Source organism: Thalassophryne amazonica, chromosome 12 (genome assembly GCF_902500255.1).
Source record: "Thalassophryne amazonica chromosome 12, fThaAma1.1, whole genome shotgun sequence".
Taxonomy (NCBI): domain Eukaryota; kingdom Metazoa; phylum Chordata; class Actinopteri; order Batrachoidiformes; family Batrachoididae; genus Thalassophryne; species Thalassophryne amazonica.
Window position 1 is genome coordinate 2,917,189 of NC_047114.1, and position 17,054 is coordinate 2,934,242.

The 17,054-nt window shown below is 42.7% G+C and overlaps 1 protein-coding gene across 1 annotated transcript in view; it reads left to right on the top strand.

Moving 5' to 3' along the window:
- The window catches only part of kirrel1b (kirre like nephrin family adhesion molecule 1b), a 258,724-nt gene extending 252,793 nt beyond the window's left edge, over positions 1 to 5,931 (top strand). The window contains exon 15 of the mRNA XM_034183743.1: positions 3,350 to 5,931. Coding sequence (XP_034039634.1) covers positions 3,350 to 3,955 — 606 coding nt within the window. The 3' untranslated portion in view covers positions 3,956 to 5,931. The remainder of the gene's footprint in view (positions 1 to 3,349) is intronic.
- The last annotated feature ends 11,123 nt before the right edge of the window (positions 5,932 to 17,054 follow it).

Here is a 17,054-nt window from a genome sequence, read left to right on the forward strand (position 1 = left end):
TTTTTACAGTCCGTGATGGTCTTGATGCCCTTCCACCTGCTCTGTGGGTCACTGGTGGAGAAATGTTGCTGTATTTTGAGAGCACAGCCGGGTATGGCTCTTGTAATTCCTGCATCCAGATACCATCTTGCTGCTCTCAAGGCTGATGCGGCTCTTGACCTAACCACAGGATCCCTTACTCCCAGGAGTGAGTGGAAACGCTCTGTTCAGCCAGGCCTTCTGGTTAGGGTAGATGGTAATCCTTCTGGTGGTGGCAACGTCATCAGCACATTTACTGATGTACCTAGTGACAGTAGACACATATTCTTCCTGCTTAGCCAACCCCCATGACACATAGATCTGCCAGTCCGTGGGCTCCAAACAGTCCTGCAGCATGGAGGCAGCGTCACAGAGGCGCACAGTGATGTTTTTCCTGTGTTGGCTTGTTGACTTTAACCACAGGACAGTAAGCATGATGGGAATGTGATCAGAGAAGCTGAGGTGGGGGCGTAGCCTAGCTCTGTACACGTCATGTTTGTTAGTGTACACTTAGTCAAGCTTGTTGTCGCCCTGAGTAGCTATGGAGATACACTGGTAGAACATCGGCAGAACGTCTGTCATATGTACATGGTTAAAGTTCCCGGTGATATGTAAACAGCCACAATAAGTGGTAGAAGGTGCAAAAGCTGGACCTGAGCATATTCTACGATATTTTGGCATGATTTCAGATAAAAGGACAGTACAGTTTGAATATTATGCCATGCAGATTTTTACAAGCAACGTTCATGTTACTCAGTGGTGGTCCTAGAGTGATTTACTCCCCGGGCGAAACCCCCTGCGTGCGCCCCCCCCGCCCACTAACATGGCCATCACCTCTGCCCCACCACCCATGAAAACACTAACTTCGTCCAGAACACCCACAATCCCACAAATTAACTCACAACTATTTTCAAGAACAAATTTCCAGTTTTAATGACTACTGCAATAACAAACCCAAAGATATTGGCACAGTCTAATGTGTCATCATCCATGACTTATCTGCAATGATCATCTCAAAAGTTTGCAGGAGGCATCATAACTGTTTGCCACAGTGCTCACTATCCATGATGTGAAAGTCCATCCAGTAGTTCCTAGGGTTTGTAAGAGTAGAATGGGAGGCAGAGCCTTCAGCTTCAGGCTCCTCTCCTGTGGAACCAGCTCCAATTCGGATCAGGGAGACAGACACCCTCTCTACTTTTAAGATTAGGCTTAAAACTTTCCTTTTTGCTAAAGCTTATAGTTAGGGCTGGATCAGGTGACCCTGAACCATCCCTTAGTTATGCTGCTATAGACGTAGACTGCTGGGGGGTTCCCATGATGGCATTGTTTCTTTCTCTTTTTGCTCTGTATGCACCACTCTGCATTTAATCATTAGTGATCGTTCTCTGCTCCCCTCCACAAGCATTGTCTTTTTCCTGGTTCTCTCCTCAGCCCCACCAGTCCCAGCAGAAGACTGCCCCTCCCTGAGCCTGGTCTGCTGGAGGTTTCTTCCTGTTAAAGGGAGTTTGTTCCTTCCCACTGTAGCCAAGTGCTTGCTCACAGGGGGTCGTTTTGACCGTTGGGGTTTTACATAATTATTGTATGGCTTTGCCTTACAATATAAAGCGCCTTGGGGCAACTGTTTGTTGTGATTTGGCGCTATATAAATAAAATTGATTGATTGATTAACGCAGATTTAGACAGATTTGTGAGCAATATTTGAGAGAAATAGGTCTTTGGTGTATATAGAAAATGTTTTAGATCTTTGAGTTCAGCTCAGCAAAAATTAGAGCAAAAACAAAAGTGTTGCCTTTCTATTTTTGTTCAGTGTAATTGTTAATTTGTTCCCGGAAACTGTAGGGGTGAGGTTACATGATGCCTCTGTCTGGTGGTGTGTTATCTCAAAAGTAGAGGATAGATTTTGACAAAGATTTATGGAGAGATGTTCTTGGGAAGAACAACTAAGCCCTAAACAGGCCCTGGGGTTCTGGTGCTTATCCCCGGATCCTCCAGTGTGAGTTTATGAAACCCTAAGACTCCTCTGGATGGGACATCAGTCCGTTGCAAGCTACTTCCACTGGCCAAGGCCAATATCCGTTTAGAGCTGTATGTACTGGGGCAATGCAGACAAATTGTCTTGTCCAAGAACACAGAAAGGTAGACTGACCAGGACCTGAACCCAAGTCTACATACAGTAATCTAACTCCTATACCATTGAGCCACTTGATGTGTCATGGGATCAGGGAAGAATTGACTCGCTCATAGTCATGATACAGATGTGCCTGAGTTTATTATTTACTAGAACAAGAAACTATTTTTATCCATCAGGTAATTCTGATGTCATAAGACAAATATATTTTTTGAAAAAATCAAAGAGATCAAAGGAAAGAAGTGAAGTGATTCACCAGTGGAAAGTATCAGACTTTGGTTGTTTAGCTGAAATTCATAATCTGTAAGGAGCTTTTGTTTCATAGTTTATAATGTATTGGATATCAAAGCTTTGCTTTGACATTTTTATTTACACAAGTTTCACTCATTTACTACAGCATAAAAAACAAAAATACAACTGTTTCAAATTTTGGACAAATACACAGCAGTTTCTAACAAGACAAGCCGTGCATAGAGTGTCTTCATCAGTGTAAAGTGGAACCTTTTTACCTCAACCAACTGACAAAGGGACTGATTAAAACCTGAGGTCCACAGGTCTTTTAGAAGCACATTTATTCGTCCTTGTGATGTCATACGGCCAGGTAAAAGTGATAAAAGGAAAGCTTTTAAATAACTTCTTCGTTGGTCCACACACCCCTGAGTTTCTCAAAAATGACACCGTCAATCAGCGGAGGTAACAGCTGCAAATTAACCACAACTATGCATGAGGATGAGAACGACACGACAAAAAAGTAATATTAACGAGGGCGAATATCTGTCATTTTGGGCGACGGCATGGACAGAAAATGCATACTGCCCTCCAAAAGCATGTTATTGTATTAATATGAGATATTTGCACCAAATTCCATCTTACAGAAAATGTTTATGAGCACACACTCTTCATGATTTCCTATGTACGCGACTGTATGTGATTTTCAACTTTGTACACTGGAGGAACTTTTCAAAGATTCCAGAAGAAAGCATAACACAAAGTCACATTATCACAGGATGAGAAGTCCAATGACATCATCCTATGAGGAATTCACAGAACACTGGGGAGTAAAACTGACTTGGACAATGTGATAGAAACAATGACATATCACCGCGGGCGCTCTGATGAGTATTAGTATCAAACTCTGCTCTTATACACTGTACTTTAGAAGTAACACTACTGAATGAATAATACTCTTTGCTGTAACCGTAGGACCCAACTAATGGCTACTACAACGTTCGCGCCACCACCCACGATGAGGCACGGCCCCAGTCCTGCGCAGTCCACTACCAGGGTGAGTTTCGCTCCCAGAACCCAAACAGCAGCCCAGCTGGTGCCACATCCAGCGGTTCCTCAGGAGCAGCCAGTGGTGCATTGCCCCCCAGTGCAGTGCCAGGCTCCAGGGCAGGCTGCTATGACCCCCGCCCACCTTCAAGGATGTCCCATGCTTACGCCCACTTCAACACTTTCTCCAGAGCACCGCAGAACCAGCAAGTACCCCCAAATCCTTCTCTTCAGTCACCTGGAGATTATCCCGGAGACTGCGGCCTGCTGGACAACACAACCCAGCTGGCGTATGAGAACTATGGATACCCCTCCCAGTATCCCAGCTACCGCATGGGATTTGCCCCACCCATAGAGGAAGGACAAGCTTATGAGATGTATCACACTGGGCAAGGGACCGGGCAGGGGTCTGGACCAGGACAAAGTCCTGAAACTGCACTGGGCAAGTATGGAAGCTCCAGTCGCTTTTCCTATTCTTCTCCGCCTTCTGACTATTCCAGCAGACACACACAGAGGATGCAGACTCATGTGTGATGAACACAAACACTTTTTTTTTTTTGCAGACTGTCACTCTGAGTCACAGAAAAACTCTGAAAGAAAAAAAACTTCGACACATGAGCGCTAAAGATTCAGTTTTCTGCATGGAATACGGTTCATTTTCAGAACCAGCAAAACACCACAAAGGTGATGCAACAACGCAAAGCCGTCAACCGCATCACGCGTAATATACTTAGCAGCAATACGTCGACGTGTTTCTGTGCAGAATTTGTGTTTTGTGCAGCGAAAACCACAATCAAGAGAAGAAGAAGAGTGCAGAGGTACCTTTTCTTCCTGGTGCTTCTCTTCTGGCTTTTGGTCCATCTCCCAGCATCATGCTTTGCTCACATCTCGTCTGTGTAAATACACAACAATTGGGTCATTTTCTAGGTATTTCCTTGTATAAAACTATATAGTATGATGCAGCCATCTGCGGAAAACAACCCTGTAATTTACACATTTTGCAGTTTATGACTCCGTCATCATGCAAAAGACTAATGATTTCAACAACACGGCAGCTTGGACTTCAACCACAAGGCACTTTCCCCCCACATGCAAGTTCTACTCTGATTAAAGTGGGACAAAGTTTCTTAAGGCGGTACAGTGCCCGTGAGTAATGTGCCAACACACAGAAAATACACATGAAAGGACCTGACTGGCCATTTTGATGTTTGAGCCTAATAAATACACGCTGTATTACTGCAAACTAATTCCCAAATCACATACTGTAAGTGTTTTATATATTTCCTGGGTGCTGTTTGTTTCACTTCATTCTGGCATGCTATAGGTCATGGGTCATCAACCGTGGTCCTGGAGATCATCTGCCCTGCATATTTAATATGTCATTTAATTGACATTTAATATGCTGCAACCAAAGCTTGGTGCTCGCGTCCGCTGTTTCCCAGATCGTGATTGGCTGAGCACAACTGACTTAGTTAATTTGAAGTAGATGAAGCAGGAAGAGTTGGAGAACATGCAGGACAAGTGACCTGTAGGAGCAGAACTGATGACCCCTGCTATAGGTGATTATCATAGCCAAAATAAACAAATAAAAATAAATAAATAACAAGCTGTTTGCATGCAGTAACATCAGTGCTGACATTTTGCTGAACAAAACATTTTACACATCAAGAATTAGGATGCATCACCTCTGTGTCTGTGGGGTAGTTTGACTTTTAAAGGTGCTATGAATGAAATTTTAAACATTAACATCACCAGCAATAACCATTTTCTCTATAAACATTTCGTAGCTTAATGCTGTCCTGTGCAGAGAATGAAGCAGCACTCCCTCTGTGCTCTGCGCTTTTCTGCCCCATGTTTACCTGTTTGGTTTGGCCTCACATGCACATTTAGTGCATGAGATTTCTGCATGTGCACATTTAGTGCATGCGGGTCCTGACAATTGAAATTGATGCAGTACTTACTACTTATCTCATAGTTGTAGAATATTCTTTTCAAGTTGCCAGACTGCAGCTACAGGGGGTCCCAAAAAAGTGCAACAAAATCATTTGACTCTAATTTTGCAACGGCTAATCTGAATTCTGTATTTGTTGTTGTTGTTTTCAGACGTCTATATATGTGAGGAGTTTCTTCTGATGTAGTGTGAGACTGATCTAATGAGGATGCCGCTTGCAATCGAGCAAAAAAGGGAAATTGGTGCAATTCTACATTGAGACCAAATTGATATGTGCAAAATCCAACAACAATATCAATATCATTTTGCAGTTAGAAAAGCTCCAGACAGAAAGACAACATGGAGGGTTGTAGAGAAGTTTCAAACAAATAGAACTGTTCACAGTGTTAACAAAGGGAGATCTGGCTGAACCAGAGGAGTCGTGCACATATTGAGCACATCTTGTGAACACCAAAACTCTTACAACGCCAATTCCCATGAAGTTGGGACATTGTGTAAAATGTAAATAAAACAGAATACAATGATTTTCTAATCCTCTTCAACCTATATTCAATTGAATACACCACAAAAACAAGATATTTAATGTTCAAAATGATAAACTTTATTGTTTTTTGTGCAAATATTTGCTCATTTTGAAATGGATGCCTGCAACATGTTTCTAAAAAGTTGGAACAGTGGTATGTTTACCAATGTGTTACATCACCTTTCCTTCAAACAACACTCAATAAGCATTTGGGAACTGAGGACACTAATTGTGGAAGCTTTGTAGGTGGAATTCTTTCCCATTCTTGCTTGATGTACGACTTCAGTTGTTCAACAGTCCGGGGTCTCCGTTGTCGTATTTTGCACTTCATAATGCGCCACACATTTTCAATGGGCGACAGATTTGAACTGCAGGCAGGCCAGTCTAGTACCCGCACTCTTTTACTACGAAGCCACGCTGTTGTAACACGTGCAGAATGTGGCTTGGCATTGTCTTGCTGAAATAAGCAGGGACGTCCCTGAAAAAGATGTTGCTTGGATGGCAGCATGTGTTGCTCCAAAACCTGGATGTACCTTTCAGCATTGATGGTGCCATCACAGATATGTAAGTTCCCCATGCCATGGGCACTAACACACCCGTATACCATCAGAGATGCTGGCTTTTGAACTTTGCGCTGGTAACAATCTAGATGGTCTTCTTCCTCTTTTGTCCGGAGGACACAATGGCCATGATTTTTTAACTTGCACTTGTAGACGTAGCGACGAACTGTGTTAACTGACAATGGTTTTCTGAAGTGTTTCTGAGCCCACACGGTAAGATCCTTTACACAATGATGTCAGTTTTTAATGCAGTGCTGCCTGAGGGATCGAAGGTTACGGGCATTCAGTGTTGGTTTTTGGCCTTGCCACTTACGTGTAGAAAGTTCTCCAGATTCTTTGAATCTTCTGATTATATTATGGACTGTAGATGATGGAATCCCTAAACTCCTTGCAATTGAACGCTGAGAAACATTGTTCTTAAACTATTGGACTATTTTTTGTCTACAAAGTGGTGATCCTTACCCCATCTTTGCTTTTGAATGGCTGAGCCTTTTGGGGATGCTCCTTTTATGCCCAATCATGACACTCACAATTCGTGTCCTCAGTTCCCAAATGCTTATTAAGTGTTGTTAGAACGAAAGGTGATGTTTCACAGTGGTAAACATACCACTGTCCCAGCTTTTTTGAAACGTGTTGCAGGCATCCATTTCAAAATGAGCAACTATTTGCACAAAAACGATAAAGTTTATCAGTTTGAACATTAAATATCTTGTCGTTGTGGTGTATTCAATTGAATATAGGCTGAAGAGGATTTGCAAATCGTATTCTGATTTTACTTACATTTCACACAATGTAGAAACTTCATTGGAATTGGGATTGTACAAACTGAGGTGAAATTAGAAATGAACACCAGAGATAAAATTCCCTGATATATGTTCAAGATGACATATGACAGATGTCAGGATCCAAAAGTGAATAGATTTTCTATGGCTTTATTTTTGAGACACCCTGTACTTTCCAGGAATATGTCCAAAAATTACATGTAGAAGCTAAAAATGTCTCGGACTAACAATGTGTCCGGACTACAGTCCTCATATGTCTGGTTTTTCCCCACATGGAGAGCTGGTAGACCTTTCAAAAGGCTGTAACTGCCGTTTGTTCGGCTCAGTGCAGAGGATGAAGGGTTGAGGAGGAGTGGCTGAGGGGGGAATCTTTGTTTAGATCCTGAAGTGCAGTGCATCAGTCATAGCTCCTTTAACATCTACTTCTGACATGATGAGCTATATTAGCTTGCTGAAAATGTGTGTCAGAAGATCCCTTTAATAGCGTATCAGAATGAACTGAGGCATTTGAAGTTTAGGAAAGTGATACGTTTGGGGAAATAATTCCACCAGCTGAAAACATTTTCATCCCCTGTATATTAAGCTCAAGCATCCAATTTGTTGGTGTCTTGTTTTAATAACAGAAATGATGAGGTTGAAGTTTTCTTTGTGCTATTATACTGAAGAGCAGAAGGAAGGAAGTTGTAGCAGGCATCCTGAAAAAGCTCCTGTCTCATATTTTAACATCACATTTTTCTATGTAACATTTCACTTTGCTGTATATTTGTGAAAAGAGTTGTAACGGAAGACCTTTTGCATCCAACTATTTGTACACAAGAAAAAACAACTCGTGTTGAAGTTTTGTTTCTCTCATTTTCAAGAAATAGATTTTTTTTTTGTCATATTTGTACTGAAGTGAATTAAAAACACACACAAATGGCATTCACAAACATTTTATAGTATTTTTATAAGGAATCATGGACCAAAGGTTCAGAGTTTTGGACTTTTCTTTGTACATGTATGTGTCAAAGTGATTGCTGTCAGAAACTTTACGGAAGGCTGTTTGTAAAGTGGGTGTTTTCAAATTAAATCAGGTAACTTGAAGAGTTTTATCTCAAAGTGAAAATATTCATCGGGCAGGGGGAATAACTCTGTTGAATTTTTCACACATCTGTTAGCAGGATTAGTAACAAAAAAAAGCTATTGAACACATTTTCAATAAAACAAAAACACAAAAGGGCTAAATCAAGGTGACGTAATCATAATAAGAAGAATGATAATACAAGTAGGATAGGAAACATTAATATATCACACTTTTGTTAAATGCTGGAGCTCTTGACAAAATTCTAATATATCTGCGTTAATGGCACATGTCCACCAGGTGGAGATATTGGTCCATTTCAAGAACCTTGGAACACAACAAGGTAAATGTTCATTTATTGTCACTCTAGTATGTAATACACAAAAGGAACACAATTCTGTACTTAAGGCCCAGTGAAGGCATGAAAGTAAAAAAACGATATGCAAAATATATACAAATAAAATACACAATAAGTTAAACATAACTAAAATAAGTTAAACCTAATGTAAGTTAAACAGAAGAGCCAGTGTGGTGAACTGCAGAAAGTGAATTGTGACCATGTTACACTCAGCAGCAGTGGTGCATTAGGTATGTGACAGTTTGTTCATCAGTCTGTTAGCTTCCGGAAAGAAGCTGGACCACAGACAGGAGGTTGTGGCCTTGATGTTGTGCAGCCTCCTCCCTGAAGTCAGAGGGACAAACAGTCCATCGGTGGGGTGAGAGGGGTCCTTCATTACTCTGGAGTAATGAAGGAGTAAACCCTCCACCAAACGTGTAGAAGGAGACAAGAGTTGGGGGAGGGGGGGGCAAGTCCAGCACGTTTTAGCTTCCTCAGAAAGTAGATGCATTGGTGGGCCTTTTTCAGGAAGCTGGCTGTGTTGTTGGACCAGGTAAGTTTGTCCGTAATGTGCAGACTCAGGTACTTGAAGCTGAAGACCACCTGTACAGCTGTGCCTGCAATGCGGGGATGGGGGGGGGGGGTACTCCTCCTGAAGTCCACAATCACTTCCACAATCACTTCCTTCGTCTTCATCACACCACACCTCCAGATGTTGAACCTCCTGCTGGTACTCTGCCTCCTCATTGTGGGAGATTAGTCCCACCACGGCCACGTCGCCTGCAAACTTGACAATATGGCAGCTGGGACATCTGGCTGAGCCATCATAAGTCAGCAGAGTGTACAGCAGGGTGCTCAGGACACATCCCTGAGGTGAACCAGTGTTCAGGATGGTAGATGAAGACGAGCGCCCATGGATCGTCACTGACTGTGGCATGTTGGTCTGAAAGTCCAGAACCTAGTTGCACAGTGATGGTCTAAGCCCCAGTAGTGCCAGTGTGTTAATGAGGTTCTGTGGGATGATGGTATTAAAGGTTGAACTGAAGTCTAGGAAGAGAAGCCTGACAACAGGCCCTCAAAGCACTTCATGACTATGGGGGTGAGTGCCACAGGGTGACAGTCATTCACACATGATGCTGTGGAGGTCTTGGGTACAGGAATAATGGTGGCCGTCTTGAACCACCACAGCCTGGGAGAGGGAGATCTTAAACACACCTGTCAGCACCTCTGTGGGCTGATGAGCAGCATCAGCTCACAGAGGTGATGCTGCTCTGTTTACCAACAGGGACTCTTCTAAGTCCCTGTTTGTAAATGATATAATAATTGATCAACATATTGATTTATTCTGCCTTACAGAAACCTGGTTACAGCAGGATGAATATGTTAGTTTAAATGAGTCAACACCCCGAGTCACACTAACTGTCAGAATGCTCGTAGCATGGGCCGAGGCGGAGGATTAGCAGCAATCTTCCATTCCAGCATATTAATTAATCAAAAACCTAGACAGAGCTTTAATTCATTTGAAAGCTTGACTCTTAGTCTTGTCCATCCAAATTGGAAGTCCCAAAAACCAGTTTTATTTGTTATTATCTATCGTCCACCTGGTCGTTACTGTGAGTTTCTCTGTGAATTTTCAGACTTTTTGTCTGACTTAGTGCTTAGCTCAGATAAGATAATTATAGTGGGCGATTTTAACATCCACACAGATGCTGAGAATGACAGCCTCAACACTGCATTTAATCTATTATTAGACTCTATTGGCTTTGCTCAAAATGTAAATGAGTCCACCCACCACTTTAATCATATCTTAGATCTTGTTCTGACTTATGGTATGGAAATAGAAGACTTAACAGTATTCCCTGAAAACTCCCTTCTGTCTGATCATTTCTTAATAACATTTACATTTACTCTGATGGACTACCCAGCAGTGGGGAATAAGTTTCATTACACTAGAAGTCTTTCAGAAAGCGCTGTAACTAGGTTTAAGGATATGATTCCTTCTTTATGTTCTCTAATGTCATATACCAACACAGTGCAGAGTAGCTACCTAAACTCTGTAAGTGAGATAGAGTACCTCGTCAATAGTTTTACATCCTCATTGAAGACAACTTTGGATGCTGTAGCTCCTCTGAAAAAGAGAGCTTTAAATCAGAAGTGCCTGACTCCGTGGTATAACTCACAAACTCGTAGCTTAAAGCAGATAACCCGTAAGTTGGAGAGGAAATGGCGTCTCACTAATTTAGAAGATCTTCACTTAGCCTGGAAAAAGAGTCTGTTGCTCTATAAAAAAAGCCCTCCGTAAAGCTAGGACATCTTTCTACTCATCACTAATTGAAGAAAATAAGAACAACCCCAGGTTTCTTTTCAGCACTGTAGCCAGGCTGACAAAGAGTCAGAGCTCTATTGAGCTGAGTATTCCATTAACTTTAACTAGTAATGACTTCATGACTTTCTTTGCTAACAAAATTTTAACTATTAGAGAAAAAATTACTCATAACCATCCCAAAGACGTATTGTTATCTTTGGCTGCTTTCAGTGATGCCGGTATTTGGTTAGACTCTTTCTCTCCGATTGTTCTGTCTGAGTTATTTTCATTAGTTACTTCATCCAAACCATCAACATGTCTATTAGTCCCCATTCCTACCAGGCTGCTCAAGGAAGCCCTACCATTATTTAATGCGTCGATCTTAAATATGATCAATCTATCTTTGTTAGTTGGCTATGTACCACAGGCTTTTAAGGTGGCAGTAATTAAACCATTACTTAAAAAGCCATCACTTGACCCAGCTATCTTAGCTAATTATAGGCCAATCTCCAACCTTCCTTTTCTCTCAAAAATTCTTGAAAGGGTAGTTGTAATACAGCTAACTGATCATCTGCAGAGGAATGGTCTATTTGAAGAGTTTCAGTCAGGTTTTAGAATTCATCATAGTACAGAAACAGCATTAGTGAAGGTTACAAATGATCTTCTTATGGCCTCGGACAGTGGACTCATCTCTGTGCTTGTTCTGTTAGACCTCAGTGCTGCTTTTGATACTGTTGACCATAAAATTTTTATTACAGAGATTAGAGCATGCCATAAGTATTAAAGGCACTGCGCTGTGGTGGTTTGAATCATATTTGTCTAATAGATTACAATTTGTTCATGTAAATGGGGAATCTTCTTCACAGACTAAAGCTTAATTATGGAGTTCCACAAGGTTCTGTGCTAGGACCGATTTTATTCACTTTATACATGCTTCCCTTAGGCAGTATTATTAGACGGTATTGCTTAAATTTTCATTGTTACGCAGATGGTACCCAGCTTTATCTATCCATGAAGCCAGAGGACACACACCAATTAGCTAAACTGCAGGATTGTCTTACAGACATAAAGACATGGATGACCTCTAATTTCCTGCTTTTAAACTCAGATAAAACTGAAGTTATTGTACTTGGCCCCACAAATCTTAGAAACATGGTGTCTAACCAGATCCTTACTCTGGATGGCATTACCCTGACCTCTAGTAATACTGTAAGAAATCTTGGAGTCATTTTTGATCAGGATATGTCATTCAAAGCGCATATTAAACAAATATGTAGGACTGCTTTTTTGCATTTACGCAATATCTCTAAAATGAGAAAGGTCTTGTCTCAGAGTGATGCTGAAAAACTAATTCATGCATTTATTTCCTCTAGGCTGGACTATTGTAATTCATTATTATCAGGTTGTCCTAAAAGTTCCCTAAAAAGCCTTCAGTTAATTCAAAATGCTGCAGCTAGCGTGCTAACAGGGACTAGAAGGAGAGAGCATATCTCACCCATATTGGCCTCTCTTCATTGGCTTCCTGTTAATTCTAGAATAGAATTTAAAATTCTTCTTCTTGCTTATAAGGTTTCGAATAATCAGGTCCCATCTTATCTTAGGGACCTCGTAGTACCATATCACCCCAATAGAGCGCTTCGCTCTCAGACTGCAGGCTTACTTGTAGTTCCTAGGGTTTGTAAGAGTAGAATGGGAGGCAGAGCCTTCAGCTTTCAGGCTCCTCTCCTGTGGAACCAGCTCCCAATTCAGATCAGGGAGACAGACACCCTCTCTACTTTTAAGATTAGGCTTAAAACTTTCCTTTTTTGCTAAAGCTTATAGTTAGGGCTGGATCAGGTGACCCTAAACCATCCCTTAGTTATGCTGCTATAGACGTAGACTGCTGGGGGGTTCCCATGATGCACTGTTTCTTTCTCTTTTTGCTCTGTATGCACCACTCTGCATTTAATCATTAGTGATTGATCTCTGCTCCCCTCCACAGCATGTCTTTTGCCTGGTTCTCTCCCTCAGCCCCAACCAGTCCCAGCAGAAGACTGCCCCTCCCTGAGCCTGGTTCTGCTGGAGGTTTATTCCTGTTAAAAGGGAGTTTTTCCTTCCCACTGTAGCCAAGTGCTTGCTCACAGGGGGTCGTTTTGACCGTTGGGGTTTTACATAATTATTGTATGGCCTTGCCTTACAATATAAAGCGCCTTGGGGCAACTGTTTGTTGTGATTTGGCGCTATATAAAAAAAAAATTGATTGATTGATTGATCTCTTAGAACCTCTCCCGGGATGCGGTCTGGTCCCGCTGCCTTACATGGGTTGATTCTAAGCAGGAACCTCCTCACATCCCCAGCAGCCACACTGAGGGGCAGTTCACCAGGTGGAGGAGTCAGTCTGGTGCAGGAGGATCTGTTGGATGCTTCAAAGTGAGCATAAACTGTGTTCGGATCATCAGATAGAGAAGGGTCCCCTGAGCACACTGCAGCCTTCTTTTTACAGTCCGTGATGGTCTTGATGCCCTTCCACCTGCTCTGTGGGTCACTGGTGGAGAAATGTTGCTGTATTTTGAGAGCACAGCCGGGTATGGCTCTTTTAATTCCTGCATCCAGATACCATCTTGCTGCTCTCAAGGCTGATGCGGCTCTTGACCTAACCACAGGATCCCTTACTCCCAGGAGTGAGTGGAACGCTCTGTTCAGCCAGGCCTTCTGGTTAGGGTAGATGGTAATCCTTCTGGTGGTGGCAACGTCATCAGCACATTTACTGATGTACCTAGTGACAGTAGACACATATTCTTCCTGCTTAGCCAACCCCCATGACACATAGATCTGCCAGTCCGTGGGCTCCAAACAGTCCTGCAGCATGGAGGCAGCGTCACAGAGGCGCACAGTGATGTTTTTCCTGTGTTGGCTTGTTGACTTTAACCACAGGACAGTAAGCATGATGGGAATGTGATCAGAGAAGCTGAGGTGGGGGCGTAGCCTAGCTCTGTACACGTCATGTTTGTTAGTGTACACTTAGTCAAGCTTGTTGTCGCCCTGAGTAGCTATGGAGATACACTGGTAGAACATCGGCAGAACGTCTGTCATATGTACCCACAATCCCACAAATTAACTCACAACTATTTTCAAGAACAAATTTCCAGTTTTAATGACTACTGCAATAACAAACCCAAAGATATTGGCACAGTCTAATGTGTCATCATCCATGGACTTATCTGCAATGATCATCTCAAAAGTTTGCAGGAGGCATCATAACTGTTTGCCACAGTGCTCACTATCCATGATGTGAAAGTCCATCCAGTAGGAGCATTTCTGGGCAACCTTGAGCAGCCTGCAGACTCAAGAAAAGACATCCTCTTTGTGGATTTAGAGAAAAATGTGGCAAACCCAGAGAGTGATGCAAAAAATATTCTGCACTCAGATAAGCATTTAGCCCCCTGAGACAGAACCAGATTCAGTCTGTGAGCATAGCAATGCACAAACATTGACCTGGGGGCTGTTGCTTTAACTTTGGCCTGCAAACCATTGAGAGCTGAAGTCATGACAGCAGCCACGGCTTCTTCGTAAGGAAGACTATCAAATGGCTTCACCAAAATCCGGTCCACAACATTGAAATTGTCTGCCATTATGTGCAGCTTGCTACCTAGCTAGCTCGCTAGCTGGGACTGGCGCGAGGCTCGTGTGAAGTGTGTCCGCCTGTGAGTGCTTTGTGACGGTGGAGGAGCTCAGCAGCACCCGCTGCTCAGTAGGAACAGAAACTGAGATAGAAGTCAGAAAGAGTGATAGAAGTCAGTCTGCAAACACAAGCAGCTACAAAAAAAACACCAGAAATAGAAGCTCGATTTGTCACTAGTCATTTTTAACAAAGAAAATGCTGCTAAGAGGATTAGGAAAGTCTCCGGTTCAACTCAGAACAGAATGAAAATTAAAAAATGCTCCCACGGATGTTTACACCAAAAGATCGCTGATTCGCTCATTTCGCTGTCAATCAAAAAGGGATTCAGCCTCAGACAGATCATCCAATCATCATGCAGAAGCTGAGCGTCCGGGCCGGCCGAGGCCCTCCCACTGCCCCATAGACCCCCAGACACACTGAGCGTCCGATGGGCGGGACAAAGCCCAGCATTTATCCAATGACTCATCTCGTTTCGCTGCAGTCTTTGCTTCACTAAAGCACTGTGAAGCTGCGGGAATGAGTGAGAGGAAAGCCGCCATGGGACGGGAAGGTGGGGGCGCCGCTCTGCCGTAACGTAACAAACCACGAACCCCCCCGTCAGGACAACCCCCCCCCTCCCCGTTTTTTTTTTTTTTTTTGACCGTTTTTTTTTTTTTCGCATGGTCGTGCCGCCCCCCACTGCGATGCCGCCTCCAGGACCGCCCCTGTTGTTACTGTAAGCCTTTAAATATGAAAGTCAGAACTTTTGACACAGGTGCATGTTCATGAACAATCCAGCAGGTGGCAGCACAGCACTTGATTCTTCCTTTTGAACAGAAACCGGAGCAATGTTTGAAAGACGGGTTCAAAGGTTTCAAAACATTTGTGAACAGTGTTTCAAGTTTGCTGTTATTTGCAGTCCTGATGAAAACTTTTGCTGTTGCCCACATTCACACATCCTATCCATCGGCTAGTTCGGGTTTTACATTCAAATTCTGTTCAAATTAAAATTTTGGTTTATATTTGGCCACATTCTGGTTCCCCACTGTGGTCAGCAATCAGTCAAACGCTCTTACGGTGCATCCAGAAAGTATTCACAGTGCTTCACTTTTTCCACATTTTGTTACGTTACAGCCTTATTCCAAAATGGAGTAAATTCATTTTTTTCCCCTCAAAATTCTACTCACAACACCCCATAATGACAACACTTTATTATTTTTATTTTTATTTTTTGGCAAATTATTAAAATAAAAACTAAGAAATCATGTCGCCCCAGTCTGAGGTCAAGAGCGCTCTGGAGCAGGTTTTCATCCAGGATGTCTCTGTACTTTGCTGCATTTATCTTTCCCTCAATCCTGACTAGTCTCCCAGTTCCTTCTGCTGGAAAACATCCCCACAGCATGATGCTGCCACCACCATGCTTCACTGTAGGGATGGTGCCTGGTTTCCTCCAAACATGACGCCAAAGAGTTCAATCATTGTCTCATCAGACCAGAGAATTTTGTTTCTCCTGGTCTGAGAGTCCTTCAGGTGACTTTTGTCAAACTCCAGTCAGGCTGCCATGTGCCTTGATTGGTGGATTGCTGCAGAGATGGTTGTCCTTCTGGAAGGTTCTCCTCTCTCCACAGAGGAATGCTGGAGCTCTGACAGAGTGACCATCAGGTTCTTGGTCACCTCCCTGACGAAGGTCCTTCTCCTCTGATCACTCAGACAGGCATTCAACTCTTGGAAGAGTCCTGGTGGATTTGAACTTCTTCCATTCAAGATGATGGAGGCCACTGTGCTCATTGGGACCTTCAAAGCAACAGAAATGTTTCTGTACTTGTGGTAACTTTACCAAGTGAAAGAAAGCACGCAACACTTGCTAATGTTTGACTGGCTTTTATGTGGAGAACTGCACAATCCAACACATTACATACTGATGTAGGCACAACCCATGTGACATGGCAGAGAGCTTCCAGGGAACACAGCAGGTCAACACTGGAGGTCACCTCCTTAATATGTCACTCTGACTTAACACTGCCTTAACACTCTTGTGGATACAGCCTAAACTGTCTGTGATACAAACTCATCAACACATCTTAATGCTTTTCACATTACAACATTTACCCTTCTTTAAGATTCAGTGTCTCCCCAAGTACAGTAACACCAGTTAATATCAATGGAGACTTAGGTCACCCACTTAAAATAAAACTTTTTTTTTTTAATTTTTCACATTTTTTGTCACATTTGCCAGTAAAACACTTGAACAACATGACACAGTTGTCTTTAGCCAACTATAACTGTCAAATCAAACATTCAGTCTGTCTGGAGGCCTGCGAGTGCGTTGGGACCTGTGCAGCACCTCTGATGACTTAGAAAGTACCATGAATGACGGTTGTTCAGATGGTGGTACTGATGGTGGTTCAGATGGTGGTACTGATGGTGGGTCGGATGGCGGTACAGGTGGTGGTTCAGATGGTGGTACGGATGGTG